This window comes from Martes martes, assembly GCF_963455335.1.
Source record: "Martes martes genome assembly, chromosome: 11".
NCBI lineage: Eukaryota > Metazoa > Chordata > Mammalia > Carnivora > Mustelidae > Martes > Martes martes.
This window is the reverse complement of record NC_137899.1, coordinates 60,139,077-60,159,769: the sequence shown is the minus strand read 5'-3', so window position 1 is coordinate 60,159,769 and position 20,693 is coordinate 60,139,077. Positions and strand designations below refer to the sequence as shown.

The 20,693-nt window shown below is 38.9% G+C and overlaps 1 protein-coding gene across 6 annotated transcripts in view; it reads left to right on the top strand.

Annotated features, from left to right (window-relative positions):
• Positions 1 to 19,508, top strand: part of HIBADH (3-hydroxyisobutyrate dehydrogenase) — a 125,037-nt gene extending 105,529 nt beyond the window's left edge. For all 6 annotated transcript variants that reach the window (XM_080818430.1, XM_080818427.1, XM_080818429.1 and 3 more), the window contains 4 exons: positions 4,310 to 4,443; positions 6,522 to 6,598; positions 13,782 to 13,938; positions 18,553 to 19,508. In XM_080818430.1, the coding sequence (XP_080674556.1) occupies positions 4,310 to 4,443; positions 6,522 to 6,598; positions 13,782 to 13,938; positions 18,553 to 18,711 (527 nt within the window). In that variant the 3' untranslated portion in view covers positions 18,712 to 19,508. The remainder of the gene's footprint in view (positions 1 to 4,309; positions 4,444 to 6,521; positions 6,599 to 13,781; positions 13,939 to 18,552) is intronic.
• The last annotated feature ends 1,185 nt before the right edge of the window (positions 19,509 to 20,693 follow it).

Sequence of the window (20,693 nt, the reverse complement as noted above, 5' to 3'; positions counted from 1 at the left end):
GTTTTTTGTCTAATAAGCAAACTTGAGTCTGTTGTGAAGAGAGATAGGGTTTTGTGTATATTTAGATAATAGGCAGAACTCAGTGTCCATATGTAAAACACAAAATCATTTGCTCAGTTCATGTTGTTTTAAACTGCTCTGAACATGATCTGCAAATAGATTGAGAATACCTGTATTCTTTTTATTTTATTTATTTAATTTTTTTTAAAGAAAGGGGGAGGTAACCTTTTTCTTTTCTTTTAGATTTTATTTATTTATTTGAGACAGAGAGCACAAGTGGGGAGGAGGATCAGAGGGAGAGGGAGAAGCAGGCTCTCCACTGAGCAGGGAGCCTGATGCGGGACTTAATCCCAGGACCCTGGGATCATAACCTGAGCTGAAGGCAGATGCTCAACCAACTGAGCTACCCAGGTGCCCCCAGAATACCTATATTCTTGTCAAAGTTTTCAAAGCTTACCCACAGTTGATGGCAAGACCATTACTCTTTGAGAACAGTGTTTCTTTTTTCACCCTTTCTCTTTCTGAGAACTCATTAGCCTTTCAAGGATGGAGGTAAACAAATAGGAGGAAAGAGGGAATCAGGTTTTGGTGGCTACTGTCCTCATCCATGACATTTGGTACATGATGCTACCTTTTGGCATTTACTTCTGAGTAAGTGGTATGTGTCTCTTTTCCCTAACTGTATTTTATACCTTTTGAGGGCAAAGACTGTGTTTTATACCTACTATGACCTTTTATTTTGGACCTTCCGGAATAGTTGTATTTTAGATATTCTCCCAAGCACAAGGATGGAGCAAATTGCTAAAGGCACTGAACAGATAATTGCTGATGATATTTTTCTTCTTTGAACCTCCAGATGACTATATGCAGACCTCTCCTGTAGTATGCATCTGTCTTTTACTCTTTACAGTTGTTTGCCTTCTCTCTTCTCCCATCTCCATATACATGTGCACATTCACGTCCACTACCGCAAACACTAGGTTTCAAACTCCTTGAGGACAAGGATATTTCTTCTTCCCAGGGTTAAGAACCACTGACAGATGGCTCTCCAGTGGTCAAATTTTTTATGTCCACCATAAATAGGAGTGGAAGGAAAGAAAGAAGGAAGGCAGTTTAGGTAATGGAGGCTTCTTGTGATATCTTTGACAGAGAGAAAGAAAGGGGCTGACTTTGAGCCTTGGATTAGATTTAAAGTGTTTCTCCCCGCCGAGGTTGATTGAAATTGAAGCAGATTCCAGGAGAAGTGGTAGGTGGCTATCCTTTTAAAAACAGGATGGTCCAGCCACCTATTTTGAATGGTTTGGGCATTTGCCTTTTCATTTGTACAAATGTGTTCAGTTTTTCTGACTCTGTGGTCATGGGAGAGAAGCACTGGAGTTGTAAATGCTGTAATACAATTAAGTACAGGATATATTTTGATTTTATATACAGTTACTAAAATGTAAAGTTAAAATACTTCTCCCAATATTCTAGCAACTGATTAAGTGTGTAATCTGTTTTCCTGTTTTGGGAAATAGACTTGAATTAAAGTGGCATGACAGTATAATAAATGTATTATTTATTACTGATAGACTTCAAAATCTGTACAGGGTCTTCTGTAATCTATAGGATGTCTTTTTTTTTTAAAGATTTATTTATTTATTTAATAGAGAAAGATCACAAGTGGGCAGGGAGGCAGGCAGAGAGAGAGGGGGAAGCAGGCTGCCCGCTGAGCAGAGAGCCCGATGTGGGGCTTGATCCCAGGACCCCAAGATCACGACTCGAGCCAAAGGCAGAGGCTTAACCCGCTGAGCCAACTAGGCACCCCTCTATAGGATGTCTTACATAGCTTTAGAGTTCCACCTTCCTAGATAGTGTTTCCTAAGCTCAAAATGGTTACATTTATTTTAGGATTACTTAGATCTTAATTTTGCCTTTGCAGTGGTACTAGGCTTCATAGAGTCACACATTTAGAGGAATGTGTATGGAAGACAGGATTTGGTCCCGAAGAATGCCAAACCTTTAGAATTACCCAGTTTAGTCAGGCCCTGACATTGGATCGTGGGTTATGAAAAAGTCCTAATAATGATGCCACCACCTTGAGAGAAGGAGTGTGGAAATACCACAGACCTCTGACTTAAAAAATGAGTTATTATTTCTTTTGTGGTCTCTTGCTTAAGTAAGTTATTTCTTCTTTTTGAAATATGTGTTTGAACAAGTGAGAAAGTACACCTGTCAAAAGATTAACCAGCTGAGAACCATTGTCAGCATTAATTTTCCTTTAATAAATGACTCTCTGAAGCTATTTAGTAATCTGTAATCTAGATACAAAGCTATGACCTATGATGGATAGTGCTGGATTTGTTTGTAAGCTTTGACTTAAATTGTCTACTTAATTTTCCTAGGTCAGATCAACAGGATTAGGACTAAGGATGGTTATGTGGTTTGAATAAAAATGGGTATCGAGGTGTGCCTGGGTGGCTCAGTGGGTGAAAGCCTCTGCCTTCGGCTCAGGTCATGATCCCGGGGTCCTGGGATCGAGCTCCACATCGGGCTGTCTGCTAAGCAGGGAGCCTGCTTCCTCCTCTCTCTCTGTCTGCCTCTACCTGTGATCTCTGTCAAATAAATAAATAAAAATGTTAAAAAAAAAATTGAATCTCTAGAATGAGGTCTGCTTAAAAAAAAAATGGGTATTGAAATTGAGCAAAAGAATTGTAAAATAGTAATGATGATCTACCATCTTAGTGAAGTAAATTAGAAACTAACAAAGTGACAGTCACTTAAACTTCAACATTATAGAATGTTCAAAGAACACAAACTGGCTAATTAAAAGCATTTGTTATAATTGGGTTTTGTACATAATCATTTCCAAATTGTGTCTGAAAATGTTGTGAAATGTAATTTAACCTTATGCGTGAGCATCTCAGGCTTTCATAACACATGGACACTCCCTCTTCCACAATTGTTTGGCTAACATAATGCTGACCTCTTTTGCTTTTAATAATTAGTTAAAATAGCATGAACTGTAAAGTGGAAAAGGCTGCTTGGCTTGGCAATAGCAAAATATTCACAATTTCAGTGAAATATGGATCTCTCCACTTGGGCTTTTTATATATAAACTATGTATTTCATTGAATAAATTAAATTAAAAAGTAGGCCATTACTTGCAGTTGTCTGTTCTAATGGCCAGGTTTGATACATGGCACAGACAATTACGATTTCTTTATTCCTAGCTGTACTATAAAATAAAGTGTAAAGTCAAAAATCATACTAATACAGCTCTCCCACATGCTTTCCTGGTTTTGATCAACAAAATCTAACTTGAAAATTATGAATTAAAATTTCTCTAATATTAAAAGCAATAATAATACTCTTGGTTTTATTTAGAGTTAATAACAATTTACATGAATGAAACTTCCCCTCCTTTTTTAAGGATACGTCTAGGACAGGTTTTGTGTGCTAACCAATCATTTCAATCAATGAATATGCATCAGACCTTTGTTAAGAGCTATGAAGGAGTAGCCAGACCAAAGCTCATTTCTTCTTCCTGCTCATAGCACTAGGAATGAATTGCCGGAAAGGTATATAGGAGGAGGGAAAAGAAAAATCATATAATATTGATTGGAAAGTACACATCAGAATAATCAGTCTAAATAAGCAACTGTTTTCTTTACCTTAAACAGGACTCTTGCCATCTGAAATGCCTCCTTGTCTTGGGGGAAAGAGCCAGGTCTTCCACTTTGTAGATCTCATCTGCAGATGATACGCGGAGAGCAAGCAAATGGGCCAGAGACCCCCAAATCCAGACTTAGGCAGCAGACCCCCCTGGCTGTTCTTATACTGTTCAGGGCACAAGTTACCTTTTTCATATACTTTCTATTACTGAATAGATTTCTTAGAATAATAGGTGCATGTGAATAAATGCATATTTTAGTTTCCCATATCACTCATGCCATGAACTGAGAATAAGAGTTTGAATCTGTGTGTCCCTTTTGGTTTAGGATTAAACTCCACGCTACTTAATTTTCAAAATATTCTAGAAGAGGGGCACCTGGCTGGCTCAGTCTATAAGCATGACTCTTGGTCTTGGGGTCATAAGTGCAAGCCCCATGTTGGGTGTAGCGCTTCCTTAAAAATACACACACACACACACACACACACACACACATTCCAGGAGCGATTTAGAATATCTTTTACGTGCCTGACATAAATACAGTTTAGAGGCAAGATATTTTTATTTGTTTTGGGATTTTCTGTAATTTTATTATTTACTTAAACACTTGAAGAAATGTATCCTTTTGTTCTATCCCTTTACCCCCAAACCATTCAGGTGTGGGAGCTGCTCGGTCTGGGAACCTCACATTTATGGTGGGAGGAGTCGAAGATGAATTTGCTGCTGCCCAGGAGTTGCTGGGGTGCATGGGCTCCAATGTGGTGTATTGTGGAGCTGTTGGGACCGGGCAGGTAACATTTTTACATTAATGACACTGACTTGATGATATAAATTTGGCTAATGTTTATTTCTCTTTCCTGACCACATTCTTATTTCTTATTCCTCTCTACTCTGTTCAATCTATGGATTCCTTGCTGAGAGTTTTTGTTTTATTTTGTTTTGTTTTGTTTTTGAAAGAGAGAGAGAGCGCATGGGGGTGGGGTTGGGTACGGGCAGAGGGAGAAGAGGAGAGAGAGAATCCCAAGCCCATGCCCAGTGTGGAGCCCAACTCGAGGCCGGATCCCACGATCCCAAGACAATGGCCTGAGCCAAAATCAGGAGTCAGATACTTAACCGACTGAGCCACCCTGGTGCCCCTTTTTTTGCTGAGATTTTCTTAAATTAATTTGGAATAAATTAGTTTTCCATTATTCCTGTTGGACTTAAGCAGACATCAGCCAATTAACTATTAAAAAAGATATTGAAAGTTCCATCATTCAGATTCTGATGTGTCATCCTAGTGACCACTGAAACCATTCTTAAAACTGCTTCCATTTGAAGTGTTCATGGCATCTGAGTCACTGTTCTCCTCCATCTAATTACTTGCTAAGCTCTGTCTGTAATACAGTCAGGAAGAAATAACCTACACACTTTAATCTTTTTCTTGAAAAGCAAATGATTTTCATTTAGAAATATATCAATTCTCTAATCAGATAGAGGTGAATGACAACACTGAACTCTGAAATCAAACTAGCTGTCCCCCTCTCACCAAAACACATGTTCTCACTAGATCTCCCCTCATCTTAATCCTTGGTCCTGGTCACTGGCACCCTCTTTATCTTATTCAAGACTTTGGTATTATTTCAGATATACCTATTGTCTCCATTCTCTTGTCCAGTTGCCAAGTTCTGCTGATTTTTGCTGCAGCGTCTCTCGTTGTTGACAGTCTTCTCTATTCCTCACATTAACTGGTCCAGTTTCTCATTAGCTTATACCTTGTGTACTGCTCAGACACCATGGATGCCGGGTTTACCACTCTGCCTAACGCTGTAACCAAGACCAACTCCATTAATATGTTTGTACACATAGACATCCCCATTCTGAAACTTTGAATAGATGCCTATTTTCTGTCAGGTCAAATTTTAACTCTCCACCCTAGCTTTCATGGCTCTTACCCCAGTCTTAACTATAAAATTTCTCACCATTCCTTAAAACATATGTACATGAGTCAGTTTTCTTACTGCTCTCAGGAACATCCCATGCTCTGATATATTTAATCCCTCTTACATATTTGCCTTTTCCTTTGCTCTCCTCCTTTCTCTCTCTTGCCTATTTAAATTCCTGCCTGGCCTTCTAAGAGATGGGTTTCAGTTCCATTTCCTCTCTGCTTCTGCCCTCAGTGATCTTGGAGTTTCTACTGTCTCTGTCTTGCAGCCATACAATTTTCCACTCAGTTGTTTTTGTTCGTGTGTTTGTTGCCTTTATCTTTATTGTGTTAACTCCGTTGCCCCAATTAGAATGTAAGCCCCATTCCATAAAGAGCATTTGTGCTAGGGATTTTGTGTATAACATGATGGCTAGAGCTAACACTGCCGTATGGTGTATATAAAAGTTGTTAAGAGTAAATCCTGAGAGTTCTCACCACAAGGAAAATAATATATATGTACATGTATTTTTTTGTATCTGTATGAGATGATGGATGTTAACTAAACTTACAGTAACCATTGCATGATGTGTGTCAGTCAGATCATTATGCTGGACAACCTAAAGTTACACAGTGCTATATGTCAACTCTATCTCAACGAAACTGGAAAAAAAAGAGCAGTCATGCTGCATAGATTGATTGATCGGTATGCCTTATAGACAGAGCCCACAGGAGGAGCTTGGTCACCACAGTGGGGTTATGACCCAGTGGAAGGGTCTGCTCCCAGATGACCTGGTAAGCTCAGAAGGAAGCATGTGGCACCATGTTCCTTTGCCCATTTGAGAGGATTAACAGTTAAATACTTTGACTTTTAGAAAGAAACCTGGGGAGTTGGGTAAAGAAGAACATCCCGTGAGCTACGACTTGAAAATAAAGGTATTTAATATGTACTCCATTTATTTTCAGGCTGCAAAGATCTGCAACAACATGCTGTTAGCCATTAGTATGATTGGAACTGCTGAAGCTATGAATCTTGGAATCAGGTTTGTTGACTATATATTTTCATGTACTAACAATTTTTATGAGCTTCCCTATTTGATTTTCTGATGTTGAAAAAAAAGTTCATGAGAGATAAATGAGTTGATCCAGGAACATTTTGAAAGTACTTCATTATTGAACTTTAATAGACTTTGCTTATTTGACGACCAATAGGACCCTGGAGAGCATGAATACTCTGCCATAGCCATAAAATGTATTGTGCTGTATGTTCGAAGTTACATTATCCCTTTTATATAGGAGCTCCATTTCTGCTATTGTATTGAAATACAAGAAACACTTTTACTATAAAATTTAAGCATACTTTGGCAGTATAGGACAAATATGTATAAAACAGCATTTTAATGTATAGTCAATTCAAGTGTTATCCTACCACATGACTGGTTTTATGTATCTACTTTAAATATAGTCTCCAAAATCTACATTAAAAGGGCCCTTGGCTGTTTAGTCTTGGGATAAACTGGATAGCATTCATAGAGCTGCAGCTCATGTGCATAATTCTTTCATTTTAACTTGCTTGTGGTTTTGTTACTTTACATTAAGGACATATCTTTCCGTTAAAATAAATTGGCATTTATACTTTGCTTAAAGTGATTCAGGAATTTTGTTCTCCTGTGATGATCATCATCCTTTAGAATGCTTAAGGTTAATGTCTTAATTTTAGCCTTTAATCTTTTGGGTTAGGAATGTTACATATGATTAATCACCTAATTAATATTTTGAATGTTTTGTATTTCATGAAAATAAATTTACATTTCTTACTTTAGAAAATGCTTAATTAGGCAGATGCTTTATTCAGGTGTTTTCTTCACACTTCCCCAGGCTGCTTACCAGATATATCACAAATCAGAATAGTGTTTCATATCACAGCTTTTGATAAAAGCAATAAAAAGAGCCAAAGTGCTTGAGATATTTTTTAAAACACAGTAATGGATTCACATTTCCTCTTAATTACCATATCAAGATGCCGTTGTTTATTGAATTGCCCTTGTCTCAGATGTTAAACTATCTTGACCTATTAAGTTGTCATGTTGTAATTGAGATAAAAGAGGAATTTGCTTTGCATCAGTGCTAATTGGTTTATCAATATCCTGTACCATTTACATTTTAAAATTGAATGTCTGTAAGATGGTAAGGCATATCTGTACAAAGCCTTAAGAAAACTGGTAGTATACAGGGAACTGTTCAGAGTGGTATGTATTGTAGCCAGTTTTAGGCTATGGGTCACTTCCTCATAAATGGAAAACTTGTTACCAGTAACTTGTTTTCATGTCTATCCTCTAGACTAATTTCATGAAAGAGGAAGATGTAAACTTCTGGAACCAAAATTAATTATACAAAATTAATTGGTGTTGACAATAGGATTAGAGCATTAGGATGCATATGCATTTTCAGAATTTTATCTTCATTCTTCTGGGTATAAATGAATAATAAAAAAGCAAAAGCATAGATCACCTAGGCTATGCTCTACTGAAATTTCCCTCTTTATCTTTGCCAGTTTGTTTTATATCCTGCTTCTTACTCTGAGCATCACTGGATCAGGGTATTCCTGAGGCATAGTGATATATCCTCTGGTCTTCCTCAGATAATTTTCCTAGCAAAACTCTTATTAGATGGTCACTTGCTATTCTAAAATGAAATTTTTGTATGGTTAGTGCTTATAGAAGTCTAACTCCAAACACCAGCTAATAAAGAATAGTATGAAAGTCACTTGAATCAAATGAATTGAATAAATGTGTACAATGAAATATATACATTGGCTACTACAGTGAATTGTGATTACAAAGAGAAGATGAAAAGTGATAAAATTGCAAATAGAAATGTTAAGAGCAAAAGCAACAATAGATTTTCCTTTATAATTAACCTTAATAGGGGCGCCTGGGTGGCTCAGTGGGTTAAAGCCTCTGCCTTCAGCTCAGGTCATGATCCCAGGGTCCTGGGATCGAGCCCCACGCATCGGGCTCTCTGCTCAGCAGGGAGCCTGCTTCCTCCTCTCACTGCCTGCCTCTCTGCCTACTTGTGATCTCTGTCTGTCAAAAAAAAAAAAGACCTTAATACACTATGATAAAAACAATGTTTAGAAAGATGAACCTTTAAATGTTTAATTTTTTTGGAAACTGTACATACATTAATTATATATATATATATCTATATTTAAATATCTCTCTATATATACACATGTATATATTTATATAAATTTGTACCAGTATATATTTATATATTTACATATACTACATATAAAGAACGGACACAAATTAGGAACTCCCTAGTTTTACTTAACTGTTATAATAATTTGTAAGTTTCTGGTGCTTCAGGTTATACTAATGGGTTGCTTATTTTCATAACATTAGGATTTTATCAGTTTGTCTTACCAAGACTTTCAGTGGGTTGAAAGTCCTAAAAATGATGGCTTCTGCTATTGTCTTTTCTCCGTGGTTTACAGACATGGTTTAAATTGACAGGATTGTTCTCTAATAGAGTATAGAGAGTGGCCACAATTTATTGAGCTTTGCAAGGTGAAAGAGAAAATTGGCATCAGCAAGCATAAATTCCCAAGTAGTAAATTCCCACAAAGTAGTACAGCATCAAAGTGGCTCAGCCACATTTATATTCTGTTCACTCTGAAGTGAAATTTTTTTAGAGCATTAATGTCAACATTTACAAATTGAGTCACCTAATCCTATGAAGTGATCATTTCTGATTAATTTCATCCTCATAAGTCAGTATTTTTCCTAGAATGCTGTTTCCCATTTTTTTAAAAATTGGAAGAATAAAATCTTATAGTTTAAAACTCTTATTGACCCTATGATCTTTTACAGTGATTCTTTATGGATGTTAGTGAAATTTTTAAAATGCTATAAAAAAAAGTAAAGTATAAAAAATATGGGTATACAACATATTTTGAGAATCTTTTTTATTGGACCTTTCTACCTTCCAGTTGGGTTCTGGTTGGGAATTAGAACGTTAGTTTTCTGGCACCAAAGGTGCCCTGCTTGCATTAGAGAAGTTTTGTTCCTGTGCATCACCAAGGAAGAATTGTGATAATGGAGGGTTTGTTACCATGTTTTTATTTTTGCTCCACTGGAACTGACTTTTTGTGTTTCTCTTTATTCAGAATTAGTGGTATAGCAGGCCATTTGCATTACCAACCAGGGCCCAGGCCCCTCTAGCAACAACCACATTGTCTTCTTCCACATTAAAGGAAACTTAAAACAGTTGAACTTCTGGAAGGCTGTTCAAGATGAGAACTTTCCCACAAGCATAATTTTAGTTTCTTGACTACTGCCCTTTGGACGCTGTTAGGTTTTCATTTAGGTGATGATGACCTGAAGCCTCTTAGTTGTATACCCTAATACATATACAGTAGATAACAAGTGGCAAAAGGTTTATAATAAAAGTTTGACCAAGTTTCTTAATAAACTGATAAAACACCATCGTATTGGCTTATTGACTATTAAGTTCACTACCTGTATAATACCATGAGACTTGGGATGGTGGGATTTTGGGTGTCTGTCCATACCTGCATCCCAGCTCTGCTACAGACTTAAGCTTTCTCATCTATAAAATGACAAAAATAAAAGTACCTATCTACAGGGTTGTTGCTAAGATTAAATGAGTTAATCCATGTAAATCTTTGAAAGCAGTTCCTGGCGCATTATCATGCTCTATGTGATAGTTACCGATGTGATTGTTGATGGTGCTGTTGGTTAGTATTTGAATTGAGTTGTACTTTTAAAGTAGTTTCTTCATAGCACTTTTCACCAGCTGGTGTGTCTATTTATGTGTTTGTTTTTTGCCTGTCTCCCCAACTAGAATGCGTGCTCCCTGAAAGGGGTTGGTTTTATCTGCTCATTGCTGCATCTTAAGGACATACCTAGCACATAGTACGTCCTTAGTGAAGGTTTGTCACATGGATGAAAAGGGGAGAGAGAGAGAAGGGAGGCAATTCTCTTGCCTCAGGTGAAAGTGACCTGCGTGTATGTGTCTTAATGGGCCCATTCCTGGAAGGCAGGCACAGCCTCTTCTTAGCTTCTTTACTCTGTCTCCTTGGCTCCAAGCACAGAGCCTGCACATGGCAGATCTGTGAACAATGATGAGTAAGTGAATGATTGATTAAAACTGACATAGTCTTAAGTATTTCATTTCCAGATCTGTTTCTGTGATACAAACATCTCAGTTTAGTGACATAATTTGTTTTGTTCTTCCATAAAACCAGACATCATAGATATTTCTAGAGAATATAAGGTCAACAAACTTTTTTGGTCCTTTTTAAAAGCCTCGGTTACAGTGAAGGCGAACATTTGGATTCTTTTTAAAATTTTTTTTTTTACGGTGTATGCATCATTTTTACTTCTCTCAAAAGTTCATTTAGAATTCTTGTGATTTAAAGGTGAGTAGATTTGACATAGTGACGTTTGTTTGAGTTTCATTATATATGCGGTCAGAGCAATGAATTCATTCTCTGTTTATATCAGAGAACATTCCAGCAATTGTAAAGCCACATGCATGCATGCGCACACTCTCGAACCACATCCAGTGGCAAGTTATTATGGGGACTGACAGACTGTCATCCTTTTGATGGCTTGAGCTGTATATCTCCTGAACAGCAATGGGGCTCTTATGCAGAAAGTATCATATGTTCCCAGCCAATTTACAGGGAAACAGCAATAACATTTTATCATGGTTGAGAGCCCAGTAGCTGCTTCCTATTAAACTTGCCCTTTCAGATACCTGTCTTGGATTAATTTGTTGATTTCAAATGGAAACTCAGTCTTCTCCAGTGAAGCATGACGTTCTAGGATAGACTCTCTGAATGACAATTACTGTGTATTCTAGCTGGTTTGAGACCATTACAAGCCTTAGGCACAGTGGAAGACAGAGGACTTCAGTAACTGATTTTAATATTATGTCTAATTTTAACTGTCAGTTATATATGTGCCAGTGAAAGAATCCTCAGAAAGATGAAATGCAAAGCACTTCTAACTTGCTCTTTTTAATGATACATTTTGCTGTAGGGTGGTGAGTCGGGGGAGGAAAAGCGGAGAGGGAGCAGCCGGCTCCTAAAGGGGAGTCAGCACAGTGGGGAAGCATCAGATTTGAAAGTGAGCACATAACAACTGCCACCTGGCTTTTTTTGCGTGCCCCTCGGGATGCTTCTAAATAGTACTATGTTCACCAAACAGGGTTCCATAAATCAGTGCCAGTATTTTTCCTTGAACACTCAAGAAAAATGGAATGTAGGGTTTTACAAAGGATAATAAGCTTTGCTCACCATTTTGGTGAGTACTAGAGACAGAGCATGAACTGCTGTAGCGGGAAAGACTGTTGGGAGCTACTGTTGAGTATAACCAGGGAGATTACGAAGAGAGGAGCATCTCTGCTGCTTTAAATGTGATGAGCCATTTTGAAAGAAAACCTGAATTCCGAAGCACCTAAATGATATTTCAAATGGGAGGGAAGAACCATGTTTTGGGGTCTTAAAAATGTTCCCCACTCATGGAACACATTAGACATCGACATTCTTGAACAGTTTTGCTTAAAGAATATCTTTGCAGTTAGAGCAGATGAACTCGTTTTTAATATATGTGGGATTTTATTTAATTAATGATTTTCACATTATTCCCTATGCACATCAGCTTTATCTTTTCCCAAGTTATCTGCTAGAACAGCATACTGATGGTCTCATTTTATTTAAAAGGGGAAAGAAAGCAGCAATAGCAAACTACACCAGTAACAAACTTGGATTTTTATAAAAGAATGAATGAGTTGTTGGGTTTCTTTCTGGCAGTCCACCATTGAATGGAATGTATGGCAGCCAATTTAGAGTGAATCTTCTCTGTTATAAACCTTAAGAAAACCCGCTGTAATAATATGGCCCAGCATATGGATTCACATATGTGGCATGCCATATATATTCCTTGGACCATGGCTACTTCTCAAAAGCCTGATCATATAACAGTTGTATTACGTGGTAAATCCATACGTATCCTGGCTATGAGCCCTAGCCCCCTGCTCTCGCATTGGAAGAATGTTGTACTGGTTATAATACTCACACTGGGAAATAAAGACATAGGTTTCAAACGCAGGAAGTAAACAAGAACTTGGGCATGCCAAAACGCACAATCTGTTTTACATTTTCGTGTGTCTCTTTTTAGCCTTTTTTTTTTTTTTTTTTTAAATTCTGGAAGAGATTGGTCCTAAGAAAAAGCAGAAAGCTTTTATGACAATTGTCTTATAATGGCTCTTTGTATGAAAGAAACCAATACATTGCTGGGTAGAAAGTTTTATTTGAAACTCGATTCAGTGATACTTAGCCAAACTCTGCTTCCCAAACTGTATTAAGATACTCAGAATCAAAGTATTATAGCATTTTGATGCTCTTTTTTTCTGGGTCCGCATTGAACAGCCGTTGATGCCATCAGCTCAGTGATAGAACAAATGATGTTTCCGCTTGGGCAAGCTTTGTTTTATCAGGATCAGTAACCTTATCAGCAGTTGACCCAGAACTATAATGCATGTCTCTGAATAGATAGCATATGTCACAGCTCTGTGCAGACTTGCTTCATAAGCAGGATCGTCTAATGAAGATTTAATAAATAAGGAAAAGTTTGCAGCAAGAAATGTCTTCTTTTATAAGGATAACTTAAGCTCATCTTACGGCACATGGCTCATCTCTTATATCCATTCTCATAAAAGCTAAAAGAATAAACATGCATATAAATGCATCCACAAGGACTCCCATGATGCACAGTTTATCTGTCAGTATTTCTTTCTGAAATATATCATTTGTGAGTGAAGAATGTAGAATTTAGATGATCACTTGGTTTAAGGTTCTTGTGTGACACATAAATGCAGTAATATCCAAGAGACTAGAAAACCCATGTGTGTGATAAACCAACACCACTTCGACAATTGTGGGATATTTCTCCAAAATAGGATAGTGTGGAGGGTTTTCTCTCAGTGCAGAACTTCCTGGCTCTGAAATGTTAAATCACTGGCTTTTAATGCCCTATAATTTAAGATTCGGTTCTTTGCTCTCATCAATCTGCTTTGATTTTTGAAGACATACAATAAATGGAGAAAGAAGATGGAACATCCTCATACATAAGTAAGTCACGCATGACTTGTACATTTTGACATCTAACACTTCTTTTCTTTGACCTTTGACAGGTTAGGGCTTGACCCAAAACTATTGGCTAAAATCCTAAATATGAGCTCAGGACGGTGTTGGTCAAGTGACACTTACAATCCTGTGCCGGGGGTGATGGATGGAGTTCCGTCGGCTAATAACTATCAGGGTGGATTCGGAGCAACACTCATGGCTAAGGTATGGTAAATGCAGAGACGACCCAAGGGAGAGGGAAAAAGTGCTCAGTGGTCTAAACCCCCATCCCCTTTTAACAAAGCATATGTGTATCCTAGAAGGCAAAATTACTAAAATAGTGATTCACTCACTCACTGGAAATGATTAAAAACTTCGATTAAAAGCTTTGATTAAAAATCCTTATCATGTTCATTTGAGATGAGAATAATAGGCTGGGAGTTTGATTTTGTGGGTTTTGGGGTTTGTTTGTAATATGAGATGGTAAAATTTCATTCTTCATCAAAAATTTCCATTAATTTACCAAGTCCTTAGAATGGGAGCGGTAAGAATTTTCTGATAATACATTGACATTGGGTGTACCCATCACAAAAGAGAGATCTTTCTTGTGATACTAGATTTCTAAATACATCTTCCTGCTTTAAGAACTTGTATGTATTTATGTGAAAAGTCATTTGAAAAACAAATTGTTGACCTCCTATCTGTGATCTCAACTTTAGAAAATAGTTTGTTGGGGAATAGCCTTCCAGGTTTCTGCATAGAGCTATCCCTCACCCCACCCTGCCCCCATAACTGACTCCCCGCCCCGACCCTTTACAAAAGTAATAAATATTACTATACCTGGACACTGTATTCAGCTTACATTCCTTTATTCTCCATGGCCTTCTGTCCATTCTGTTCCTTAGTATGCCTTGAATTCATGCAGTCCCCTCCTCTGCCACTACGAGTGCCTTGGCTGAGCTTCCTTTAGATTATACCACATCAGCCCTTTACTGGTCTCCTTGCCTTCAGAGTCCTCTCTGGTTCATTTTCTACATCATGGGAAAGAGAGGGCCCCTGAGATATAAAACTCCGAGTGTGCCTTTTCTCCCACCATGTCTCTCTCATGGTTTCCAGTCACTTGTAGATGAAAGACCACCAGCAAGTTGTCTTACGGAGCCCTTGATGATTTAGCCTTTGCTTGTCCTACCAGCTCGTTTCTGCCATTGCAGCCCCTCTCCGCTTTGGCCATACTGGACTCATTTCTCCTTGGCTCTCACTTGCAAACCCCCAGCCTGGCTGCTCCCCTCTGCCTGCACCCCATTTGTCCTTGCGCCCTCCATCTCAGCTTCTGGCACAGTTCCTGGCGTATGGTCAGTATGCTTTAAATATTAATGGGATAAAGCAGTGTTTGAACTATTCCTTATTTTGCAATTTGATTTCCCCTCGTGTTTCATTTAAGAAAATACTGATTTTTATGCCAGTCTGCATCCATAGCCTCCACACAGGCTTTTGTACTTGTGCAGTGTGGCTGTTGTTAGAAACAGGAAGTAGCTCCTTAAGTGTATTGTTTTCATTGAAGCTGCGGGTGATTTATTAGGGCACATGGAAGAATGGAAGAATCGCATTTATGCTCAGTTTCCATTCTGTCTCCATATGAAGTGGGTTGTGAGGCACTAGCTTATTCGGTTCCTGCAATACCGCTAATGGTCGGAGCAGAGGAAACAGCTAATAAGGAGAGTAATAAGAAGTAGGAGGCTTCTCGTCAAAAGGGTCAGATGAATTTGTCTGGCCTCCGGTCCTCTGCAGTGCTGGCTTTGTCTGGGAACTCCGCCCTTGCTGTCCTCCCCTGTGTGGTACACCTGTGCTTTTGCCGTTTGCTGCGGGGTCCCTCCCCAGGAAGAAGCTGCCACAGTTACGGTCTTTTCTTTAAAACGATGTTCTTTTTTTTTTTTTTTTTAAAGATTTTATTTATTTATTTGACAGACAGAGATCACAAGTAGGCAGCGAGGCAGGCAGAGAGAGAGGAGGAAGCAGGCTCCCTGCTGAGCAGAGAGCCCGACGCGGGGCTCGATCCCAGGAACCTGAGATCATGACCTGAGCCGAAAGCAGAGGCTTTAACCCACTGAGCCACCCAGGCGCCCCTAAAACGATGTTCTTGATCATAAACGATAGCACTTTCCACTAACAGCATGAGACAGTGCGGGAGTGAAACATACGGAAATGACTGCTCTCCTTTGCTCTCATTTCCTCTGTGAAATGCAGTTGCAATTTCCCTTATAAAGAGGAAGACTTACTAATTTTGCTTGGAATGCGAGTACTTAGAAAGGAACTTAAAAGGAACTTAAAAAAAAAATCTGTCATCACTTTGGATTGCTATTAACAAAAATGCACCATAGCTAATTAGACTCGTATAGATAAACTGATGGAGGTTAAGGAAATCCCCATCGGTGCCCCACTGATTAAAGCAGTCCTTCCTGCTTGAGCAGATCAAGTCTTTACTTTCCAAGAGATATTTTGCTCAACTGCTATTAAATGTATTGTTCTAGGGGATATGATGTTAGTGTGTCGTTGAAGTAGAGGCTTGTACATTTATTTCTAGGTCTTAACATCATAAAATTCTAACATGCTATGAGTATATAATCAGAACATACTCAATATGAAAACTAGTTTAATCTTTTGCACTCTCCAGCCTAGAAGTCTGTGATGGCCACTGCAGAACAACATATGGAAAAGCATGATGACTCTTGGTCCTCCCTTGGGGGAGGACCGTTTCCTGGTAACATAACAACTTGGTCCTCCATTAACTTGTTGAAACCTTATTACAATTGTTTTATATTTTTTCCTGAACTAGCCACTTAGCTTATGGATTCATAAATATTTTATTTGATTAGTGAAGTGGAAAATCTGTTTATTTTAAATTACATATTATAAGCTTCAAAGGACACCTTCTTTTTGCCGTTTGCATTTCAAGATGGACAAGCCTCTCAGACTTTGAGAGACTAACCATTTTTCTCTTTTCAGAATGTGCACCCTTTAAGGCAGCAGGCGCCAAAGCTCTCTCACTGTCTATGTTTGTGGTTTTGTTAGGTTTTATGTGGGGTATGCACTTGCCATTTGAAAAACTCTTGACTTGTCTTCTCAGTAGTGTTGTGTCCCCTTCGGTATGTTATGTTCAACTCCAAGTTCTTCTGTTTCAGTTAACTAGGATAAAAGTTGAATGCAGTCTATGTAGATTTTCTCTCCATCTTTTGAAAACAACGCATCTTGCAGATATGCTGCCAAACGATGGCAACAAGAGAGGTTTGGCTGGGCGTAAGCAGTAGGGCACCTGTATGTTTGTTCATTGTGTGGGCAATGACTAAACTCCCTTTTTAGTGTTAGGAAGCTATAGAAGAATTTAAGGTTAAGCAGTTTTTTCAAATCTCTTGTCTACCTGTGAAAATTACACAGATAAGCACAAAGTCATGTTTGCACGCATACCATCATACAAATTCAAGAGACTTATTTTTCCTTCGAATAATTGTTTTCCTTTGAGTGGGTGGTATTGATAACTGCTCTGTTATCAAGGATGTTCCTCAGAGTAGAAGCGCTTCTCATCTCGCTTCTTGTTTTCCCCTTTCATGTTTTGCTGACTTTTCCACTGTGGGGAGAAGTGAGGATGGTAATGGTAAGAAGAAGATCTAATTGGTTTTGCCACCAATTTGCAGCTGTTATAAAATCATAAATAAAATGAAATTTGGGGGATATTATTTCAATTATCCAAGCCTTCATTGTCTCCCATCAACCCCATGTATTTCAGGTTTGGACAAAATTCCATTTTTATGGTAGTGGATATTCATTAGCTACAGTTTAACTATCGAAGATGTATAATGCTAACTTTTGCTTATTTTTAAGCAGCCATAAGTTTTCTGAAACCCTCAGAATGAAGCATTAGCTCTCTGAGATGTTAAAGGTTGTTTGTCATGAAGGCAGATGTCCCATTGCACTTAACATCCCAACTCCTTACCACACATATTAAAGCTGCCGTGTTTTACCTGTGTCCATCCTGGACTCATTTCCCTCTCCAGCCCCTTGGCTCACATGCAGCCTCATTGGCCTGCTTGCTATTTCCTGAATATCCAAGCCGTGTCCCCCAGCACCGTGATGTTCCATCTGCCTGAAACTCTCTTCCCCTACTCTCCAAAGAACTCACTACTCCCTGACATTCAGGTTGTAGGTCAGGGGTCTTTACCTCAGAGATGGTTTCCCTAAATATATCCTCTACCAGGACTCCCTTCCTTCCACCCGGCCCTTGCTGTTCGCCACTTCCCAAGCCCTTGCCCTGCTTTATTTTTCTTTATGGTGCTTGTCATTGTCTGAAGTTCTAATATTTGCACTGTTGTCCATCTTCCCCAAGCTTCGTGAGAACAGTGACTGGGTCTTATCATGCCTATATCACCAGCCCTTGGAACAGTGCCCAGCCCACAGCAGTTGCTAAAATTTGTTGAATAAGAGATTGAATGGGTATTCAGTCATAATGGGGTTTGTCTGAGGCTTCCAGGCTTCTGCAGATTTGAAAAAAACATTTCCCATGTGCTCTCCTCTGTGTAGTAACCCCTGTCTAAAGTCAAAACAAAACCGATCTGGACAGAGGAGTGGAGAGGACACTCAGAAATTCAGGTTTCTGTCTGGAGCAGTTTTATAGCTCTATGAAAGTACTTACAAAAATACATATAACTTACCACAGTATTCATAAGTATCTCATTTTTTCAGACCTCATTTCTCCTTCTTTGAAACCAAAGCATTAGGAGCCACGGTTCCAAAGTGAGCTCTGACTGCCAGTCTCAATGTGTTCCCTCCTGCCCTTGTTTGATTTAGGATCTGGGGCTGGCACAAGACTCTGCCACCAGCACAAAGAGCCCAATCCTTCTGGGCAGCCAAGCCCATCAGATCTACAGGATGATGTGTGCGAAGGGTTACTCAAAGAAAGACTTCTCATCCGTCTTCCAGTTTCTACGAGAGGAGGAGAGCTTCTGAATTTGCCCTTGGCCGTGGACACTGTTGGACACCAAACTATCTTGGAGCCTCCTTATAGCTCACTCCATAAGTAAATGGGTCTAATCAAAGGTCACCTGTCTGCTTTTGATTGTCTAGGTCCCAATAAACCGTAGGATTTTTTCACCCATTTTTAACTGCTAATTCTTTTTATCTATTTAGCAAACATGTGTTATCGGAATTTATTTTCCTGCAAGCCACTGATGGTCTCTGCTAACCAGCTGATTAACCTTTTTCAAAAGTTTGATCCCTGAGCATCTTCACCTACATCATTGCATACTTCAATCAGGGTGTTATTTACTCCACTTCACAAATAAAACCAAACATGTTTTCGCCAGGATGAAACTGATCTGAAAGAAAAGAAGAAGAAATTGATATGGGGGAAGGAGGTAGGAAAGGGGGAAGTATAGTGAGTGACTACCTGTATCCCTCAGGAAGTTTGTCCTGTTACCCAAGTGGTGGTATTCGTGCAGTATTGGGGTCACCAATTTTCCAGGGAGTTGATAAAGCTAGAGAACTCCTTGCTGCATGTTTTAGAATTTGGACTCTGTTACATTACCTTAGTGTGTCCTTGTTACAACTCCCAATACTCAGCAAACTTGTTTTTTTTATATTTTTGCTTCCTTGTACATTCTTACTACCTATTTTTTGACTTCAAAAGAATGACATCTTTAGAATTGTTTCAGAGCCAATGATGATATATGCTTTAGATAATTATTACATTATTCTAAATATAACTGTATTATTTTGAATTCAAATAAATTTCTATGCAGATAATACTTTCTTGGAGTTGTTGTGTCTTTCCAGCCATTTGGTGAACAACTAAATGATCTGACAAACTGGTGTTACAGACTGATGGGGAAAGGGTGGGAAGAAAAGGAAGGGAGGGGAAGTCAAAAGGAGCAGAGTTTCAGTTGGGCGGTGGAAGTCAGCATCCTGCTAGGCTCTGTTTGAATCCTTAATGGGCATTCATTTGAATGTTTTCTAGATTGTGGGTGCATGGGAACTCAACCTGCATTAAATGGAATATCCCCTTGTGTTGAGTGCAGTTGCCACTTTCCCTAGCACGGCCCCTAGGAGTATTCTTGTTGATAGACCTAGACACCAGATTTGGCAGAAGTACTACTCTTTTCATCATTTGCTGGTCATAAAAAATTCCAGGCATTATTATAAGTGCTGGGGCTATGGTGATGAACAGAACAAAGTCTTGCCCTTGTAGACCATAAATTCTGGTGTCTCGTGTGTGTGTGTGTGTGAGGGGATGTAACAGACAAGAAATAAATGTTTCATGCATATGTCAGATAATAGTAAGGAAAGAGGGCAGGATAAGGGGGAAGATGGGAAGTGCCCATCCATTCTGTTAGGGTGCTTAAGGTGGCATTTGAACAGAGACGTAACAAGGAAGTGAGGAAACAAGCCATGCAGGTATCCGAGGAAAGAATATTCTAGGAACAAGTAACAATGTACAGAGGCACAGAGGTAGGATCATGTTAGATATGATGAATTACAGGGAGGCTGTAAGTGAAGTCACAAGATGAGGGGAGCCAGATCTTGTAGGGCCCTGTAGGCTAGGTTAGGATATTGGCTTTTTTTTTTTTTTTTTTTTTTTTTTTGAGAGAGAGAGAGGCAGAGTGAGGTGGGGAAGGGGCAGAGGGAGAGAAAGAGGGATAGAGAAAATTTAGCAGGCTCTGCACTCTGCACAGAGCCCATTGCAAGACCCTGAAATCACTACCTGAGCTGAAACCAAGAGTCAGACGCTTAACCAACTGAGCCTCCTAGGCGCTCCTTAGCTTTTATTCCAAGCAAAATTAACACTGTATCAGTTAGCCAAAGCAAAAGCTAACTGCTACATTGCCACCAAAAACTTAGTGGCTTAAAATAACAAATGTCTATTATTTTTCAAGATTCTCTGGGTTGGCTATATTATTCTTCTACACTGGGCTAACTCCTCTGGAGCTGGAGGA